Source organism: Falco rusticolus, chromosome 18 (genome assembly GCF_015220075.1).
Source record: "Falco rusticolus isolate bFalRus1 chromosome 18, bFalRus1.pri, whole genome shotgun sequence".
Taxonomy (NCBI): domain Eukaryota; kingdom Metazoa; phylum Chordata; class Aves; order Falconiformes; family Falconidae; genus Falco; species Falco rusticolus.
In genome coordinates, this window is record NC_051204.1 from 3,651,466 (window position 1) to 3,658,829 (window position 7,364).

General features: G+C 38.6%; 1 protein-coding gene across 1 annotated transcript; it reads left to right on the forward strand.

The window, feature by feature from the left end:
• The first annotated feature begins 1,863 nt into the window (after nucleotides 1-1,863).
• Nucleotides 1,864-7,092, forward strand: KRT20 (keratin 20). Its single transcript, XM_037411022.1, has 8 exons — nucleotides 1,864-2,286; nucleotides 3,063-3,145; nucleotides 3,335-3,491; nucleotides 4,596-4,757; nucleotides 4,840-4,965; nucleotides 5,121-5,341; nucleotides 6,291-6,331; nucleotides 6,994-7,092. Exons 1-8 carry the CDS (start codon nucleotides 1,864-1,866, stop codon nucleotides 7,089-7,091), a joined length of 1,311 nt encoding a protein of 436 aa, XP_037266919.1. The 3' UTR covers nucleotide 7,092.
• The last annotated feature ends 272 nt before the right edge of the window (nucleotides 7,093-7,364 follow it).

A 7,364-nucleotide genomic window follows, 5' to 3' on the forward strand; every position in this document is an offset into this window, starting at 1 on the left:
CATAAAATACTGTCAGAGATCTAGGCAGTGAAATATATAGCCAAGAGATGTAACTGTAGCAGGATGTCTTGCTGTATTCCTCTTACAGCTCCAAAGGTGTAAGCTCTGCCCTGCTAACACAATCAATTCTTACTCAGTCTGAATATTTTTAATGAACAAAAGACGACCCACCTTGAGTTTCCACAGTAACAGTCCAAATGATATGGCTAGTGTACTTTGGTTTCAACTGTCATAAATGTTTTTCATTACCAGTTATGCTCAAAGAAGTTCAAGGTCCAAAGACAATTCACAGCATCCTCCTGCAGAAAAGCTCTGCCCTGAATACCATCACTTCAGTTTGGAAGATGTGTATTTTCAGAATAGCTGAGAGTATGACGGCTTCACTCTGCCTCGACCCAATACTATTCAGACTAATCTGTAGCACAGTAACTTAAAAAACTTAGCAGTACCGATTTCCTAATATTCCTGGTTGGATGTTCTCAGAAACCTGAAGATGTTTCCAATATAGAGTTTAATGCCTCCAAAGGTTAGTGTCTCACCAATTTCCTTGCCCCAAGGTTGAAGATCAGTATGTACAGCAGCTGTTTCCACTAACACAAGCAATATGTGTTAATTGTTCTACCTGACTAGCTGTACATTAATAATACACTAGTTAGTGCAATGCCTCAAGGAACTACACCTACGTACCATCCCAATGCACACCTGCTCCCTGCCTTCCTGAAGCACCAATAACCCCCTTAGCGATCAGATTGTTCCCTTGATTTTCACTTTATCTCTGCATTTCCTGTATCAAAAGTATACCCCATAGTCAGTTTAGGAACCTCAGTACAATTAGACATAGGACTGTAGGGTTTCTTCATGCACTGAACAAAGGCATCTGGTTGCCCACTAATGAATGCAACACCTGGGTTTGTGACAGAATGCCCAGCAGTGCCACTCGTTAGTGGGTGGTCTCTTTGTCTAGAATATTGACGAAGCAGGAGGGATACTTGTTTTACATTAACTTCAGCCACAGAGGAGGGCTGGAAGCTAGTTATGCTGGAAGCTTGATCTCAGTGCCTCCTGTCACCCTGTGGACCTCAACACATGGGCAATGAAGATTTCCAATATTCTTGTTCCTACTACTTTATTTATGGACAAAGCAATACTGTTTCTGCTTAACTTCAACTGTATTGAAAGCTACAGTTCAACTTGTAACAGTTTTCTAATACTAAATGCATATCCAAAGCAAGCTAACTACAACATTCACTTTCTAATTACAGTATGAAGATTGTTTTGTGCTTACTATAAAATGAATAACATGGTAGTTACTGACACCTCCTTTCTTAAAATTTATACACAGTTCTAGACTGTCCTGAGACCCAAATTATTGCTTACTCAAGAGAAATACATATTTGATTGCAAATAGAAGTATTTTAAGTTTCTTGTCACATAGAGTCAACTCTCATTTTAATTTCATACACTGCACATGGGGGTAAGAATCTACTCATTTGTTCAAAAGGACTATAGAGAGCATGGCTGCAAGAATACTGTTATAAATGATTCAACAGTTTATTTGTGGTTTATCTTTTATTCAAAATAATAACAAAGCCAGCCAAACAACCTGGGGAGGTTTTCTCAAACACAGATGAGCAGATGAAAACCCCTTTATGCTATAGGGAGTGTGGGGGCAATATCCTGTGTGCTATTTGTGCTGACACCAGTTACATTACGTGTCAACAGAGGTGGGGTTTATTATAACTATCGTGCTTTCTCTTTGAAACACAGTATAAACGTTTACAGAGCACAGACTGCTCTTCACTTCAGCTTTCTTTACCTGTGTAGGTTTGGCCATTTCATTGTAGAAGACGAAGACATAGACAAATGGCATCCTCTAACCAAAGCTTTCACTGGGGTGCAAGCACCTGTTTCCAACCTACTGCACCCAGTGTCCGTGGTTTAACCTCCAGGAGAATGGCCATCCAAAAGGTGCAGGCACCCAGCGTCTATGGGGGAGCTGGTGGCTATGGTACCCGCATATCTACTGGCACCAGCTACAGACAAGGCTTCGGTGGGAACTTCCACCTTAACGTTACTGGTAATGATGTGCTGCTCACTGGCAATGAGAAACCAACTATGCAAAATCTAAATGACCGTTTGGCTTTGTATCTGGAGAAGGTGCGTAATCTGGAAAAGGCAAACTCCCTAATGGAAAAGCAGATCAAGGAATGGTATGAGAAGAATACCACAGACATCAGGCATGACCACAGCTCATACTTTAAAACAATTGAAGATCTCCAAAATAAGGTAAGATATCATATAGTCATCTACAAATATATGAATTGCAATTATCAGAGAGATAGATAATACTCTATTGTAGAAAACTGACTTTTCCAAATTTCAGTTGTCTCAGCTTAGTAAAATAAATGCTTTATTTTGATCAGATACAAATTAGTGACAGATTTTACATAATTTGTAATACTAGATATATGTCTGCAGATATAAGTAATTTCATACATGAAAAATGTTTGAATCCAAATTAATTCTAATATATTTGCCTTAGGTAATTTTGATTAGTGAAAGTACTGATGGCAATTTACATATTTAAGTATAGTTTAGCATGTCAATTTCAATGTGGTTTTTTTTAGAAAAGAATGCCAAATCCGCAGAAAAATAATAGATCACTACTTGAAATAATAAATTACCATTACAAACAGTAAAATTTCCCACAGAACTCAGCTGACAGATTTGTCAGTTTTTGTTTTCAGTGAACTTCCTTAAATCCTTCCCCTCTTAATTTTCACCAGTTCTATTTCTCACCCTTTAAAAGCAGGTCCTTTCCAGAAAGCAGTTCATCCCAACTATTTCATATACCTATTTTATGACAAGGTTATTTGCCTTTTGGAGAACCCTAATTCCTTCTGTGCCCTTCAGAGGGAACTTAACCTGGCTTAAACCTGGATGACTAATAAACAGCTAAAGTTAAGCAAGATGAAGCCCACATACAGTATTAATTTCCAAAAACAGATCAAGCATGTATTTATGTGCAAAGATTCATCGCTTTTCAACCATTCCTTTTTTAGATTGGTGCCATACAGTTGGAAAATGCAAGGCTTGCCCTGCAAATTGACAATGCCAAACTGGCTGCTGATGATTTTAGACTGAAGTAAGTTCCATAATCATTTAATAAAGTCTCTTTCATGCTCCTCTTATTCACGAAAGCTTCTAGTTATTAGTACCAAAGCTGAGAAGTAAACATTTTCTAATGTAAAGTATAACAACAACAAAAATTTTAGAATTAAGTCTGTAGTAGTTACCATTTCTAACATCTAACAATTCTAACCATATTTTTCAGGTATGAGAATGAACACCTGCTCAGGCAAAGTGTTGAGGGTGACATTAAAGAACTGCTCCAAGTTCGTGATGCCTTGACTTTGACAAAATCTGATTTGGAGTCACAGATTGAAACAGTGAATGAAGAACTAGCATTTCTTAAGAAGAACCACGAGGAGGTGAGAGCAGCTGAACACTAAGAGATTTTTTTTAAAGGGCATACATAAACTGAGCCTCACTAGGAATAATGAAATCTTCATGGTTAATCTCAAAGACTATTACTGGGATTCAGCTCCAGATTAGCACATCAAAAGTTAGGTACCTATTAATATATTATCTATGTGAATGCACCTATGGTTCATTCTATTATAATAGTCAGTCAATAAAAACAGATACAGAACAGAGAGCACTTGAGCCCACTGCAGAGCAAACACCTAGCAGCTGGCCAACTGGGACACTCTGGTCTCTGCTGGTTGTAACAGGAGCTCTGGCTCACACAGAGACACCTACAAGTTAAATATGGGTACTCGGTGCCTCCTAGGTATCTAAGCTCAAACTGAACCTCACCCTTAGCATTAGATTTATAGTTTCAAACGCCTACAAAGGAAAGAATGTTATGCAACCATTGTTTATTTCCCCTTTTCAAGTAAAGACACAAACTGAAATCCTAAATTCAAAATGACTGTTAACAAAATCTCAGTTATGGCACATGCCCAAGCTTTCCTCTTAGTGTCATACTATCAACTTCAAAAGTGTAAACCCCTTGTCATATTTAAGCACTGTATGAGAAAGATCCAACCTAGAAAACCAGCCAGCCTAGCCACCCACTTAAAACTATGCTGTGCAGGACTAATTAATTTGTAACATATCTAGCAGCAGTATAACCAACTGTGTGTGGTGGCACTGATGTCCAAGCCATCAGGCATCAAAGTCTGAACAGCGCCAGAAACTAAGGAGTGAGGGTTCTTTAAGAATAATTTGTGGTTTAGCAGTTGTTACCCGACAAAAGTATACAAATGGGAACCACGACTTCTATACTCATTCCATAGACCTGGTCCTGAGGAAATTTTATAATATGCTTATAAAATGTAGCATTTATTGCTACAAAATAAGTAAAATGCTCTAACATGAGGTGCACTAAACAGTATTTAGAAGGTGATTGTTATTTTGCCCTGAGGTGCTATTTAAGAATTACTTCTATGCCTGTAGATCTTTAATTTGCTTCCAATATTCAGGATCAAAAGTTCACTGTAGTTGGTGCTGTACAATCCTTATTGCTGTAGGACATTCACAGACTGCGCAAAGAGGTGGGCTGCTCAGTTAACGTAGAGGTGGATGCTACTCCAAGCATTGATCTTGCAACTATTATGCAAAATATGAGACATCAATATGAAGAAATGGCAGAAAAGAACCATCAAGAAGCCAAAGAACGATTTGAAAAGCAGGTAAGGTAAACTACTTAATCATCAGCAAGAACCTCAGTCATGTCTAGTTGCAGTTTATAATCCGTCCATCTTTGCATTTCAGACAGAAGACCTGAACCAGGAAGTGACAATCAACATTGAACAGCTGCAAGCCCAGAGGAGCCAGATCACTGACCGGAAACAGATCCTTCAGGGTCTGGAGCTAGAATTACAGTCCCAGCTTAACATGGTAAATAATAAAGAGTACTTGAAATAAGGACTATGTTTAGTAGACAGTTACGCAGTTAAATACAGAAACTGAGAGGCTTTTCAATCAAAGTGTTATTTTAACACAAAAATGTATCCTCTCGAATAATACACCTCTGTCCTTTTCATTGGCTGTAGAAAAAGGCTCTAGAAGTCACTCTGGCTGAAACTGAAGCACGTTACAACTATCAGCTAACCCAAATACAGGAAGTAGTTGCCAATTTAGAGGCTCAACTGAGGCAACTCCGAGCTGACATGGAGGCTCAGAGTAACGAGTACACTGTATTGCTGGATATCAAGACTCGCTTGGAAATGGAGATAGCCACGTACCGCCGCCTACTGGAAGGAGAGGACAGCAGGTGAGGGAATACACGCCCTTCACTTGTTGGCTTAGTTTTGTATAACACAACAACATTTCAAATATTGTCTATCTTCACAGAAGGTGAAAGTGTAAAATCTGCCACTTTCCAACTGGTTTGGGGCGGCAGGGAAGTCTGTTGCCCATTTATCAATGTAGATTCAGAGGAGGCTGCAGTTCTTGCTCAGTTTCAAAAGCTGCTGTGGAAGCCAGTTGAGCTTGTCTCTTTCAGCCTCTGCATAGGTACATACTGCTGCTCTTTGTGAGCTGAGTGGCTGGATAGACATCTGCACTCCATCAGCATCAGCACTTCAATTTTGGATTGACTTGTCCATAACTGTAGCTTCTGCAGGCCTGGGCTAACCTAGGCTAGATATTTTTTCACCTTGTTTAGAGACTGCAGCACCCAGTCACACTAGAGCAGGCACTCAGCAAGAGCACGTTGACCTTCTCTTGCAGTCCACTGCAAGTTTTTCAGCCTGCACTGGATTATGTTCTGCTCTATCTGCGTCACTAGTAAGTGACTAGTAAAGAAGCTACATAAAAATTTGAAAACGTGCAAGTGAGCTGACACTAAATGTTCAGCTAGTTCAGTATCCCATATTCTGTAGTGCAAATAGCAGACGTCTGTGAAAGTGGGGCAAGCAGAAAGTAGTATTTCCCCCCCAAGATTCTGCCTGTTCAGCTGTTCTGGCTCAGGAAGTAGACTGGACATATCTGCATGAGCTGAAGTCAAAGTATTGCAGAAATGAGTGTGCAGATTAATTTCACAGATATCTTATGCTTAGCAAGTTTTACTTTAACAGAGAAAATTCATTTAAACACCTGGTTAAACGTCTTGATGAAAGGACATTACCTGTCTCAATCAAATGTTCAGGAAATGTACAAGGATGTTTCTTCAATATGTTAGGCACCATATATTTATATTTTTTAATTTATAATTTGAACAGACCTGTTGAAGTGGATGTATCTAAAGCAGAGCTTGAAAAAGGTATGTCACACCAATTTTTCTTATTTTTTGATGGCTGACTGTTGAAATGTTATGGGGCTAAGTAGCCTGATATAAAACAACAGAGTTTCAGAGCAAAGAATCAACCAGTGGAATCTTACATCAAGAAAGCAATCAACTGTATGGATAGATAACTCGTAGGGATTATACAAAGCCTGGTTTTATGTGCATAATTCAGGTGCCCGAAGTAAAACCACAGACTCCTCAAATTGCCAAGAGAACAACAGAGAATTCTTGAATTACCCTTTGGAGGACTTACAAGCATCTGCTTCTCTCTGTTGACTATGCAGGGAGATGAGGGTACTAAATAAACTATCTAGTTTAATAGCAAAAATATCCATTTCACTGTAAGACTATTCCTATTTTAGGTCTACAAGTTTGTACTAAACTGAAGCAAAACTACCAGGAGGGATAGAGAGTCATTCAACACAATGTCCACTACAGTATTATAGCTAACATACAGGATGTTCAAAGGAAGAGAAACTATATCCTGTATAGCCCAAAAGTTTACTTCACAGTAACTGTGCATTGAAAAGATGCCTTCCTCTATTTTCTCATGGTGGAATTGCTACTGATACTACAGTAATATTATTGTATCCATGTACATTGATTTTAATTAATTGTCTGTTCAATTTCATTACCAGAATCAAGTAAAGTTAAGAAGATCAAGACAATTGTTGAAGAGGTGATTGATGGCAAGGTCGTCTCCTCTCAGGTCAAAGAGATTGAAGAGAAGCTGTAAATGGCACCAGCAGGGAAGAGACAGCCTCTGAGCTTCTTTGAGATGATGCCAAAACTAAAAGATTAAACTTTATAAAGAATCCAATCTAATTCTTGCTAAAACCCAGAAGGGCTGAAAAATGCCAAACTATCAAATCTCAAACAATCTTTTTTGGTCTGTCTGGGAATGTTAATAAAAATCAGTACGTTACAAAGTTTTGGGTTTACTTACATAGTCACTAAATACCTTGATGAAAAAAAAACCAAATCAGCCTCTTATAGATGTATAACTGTT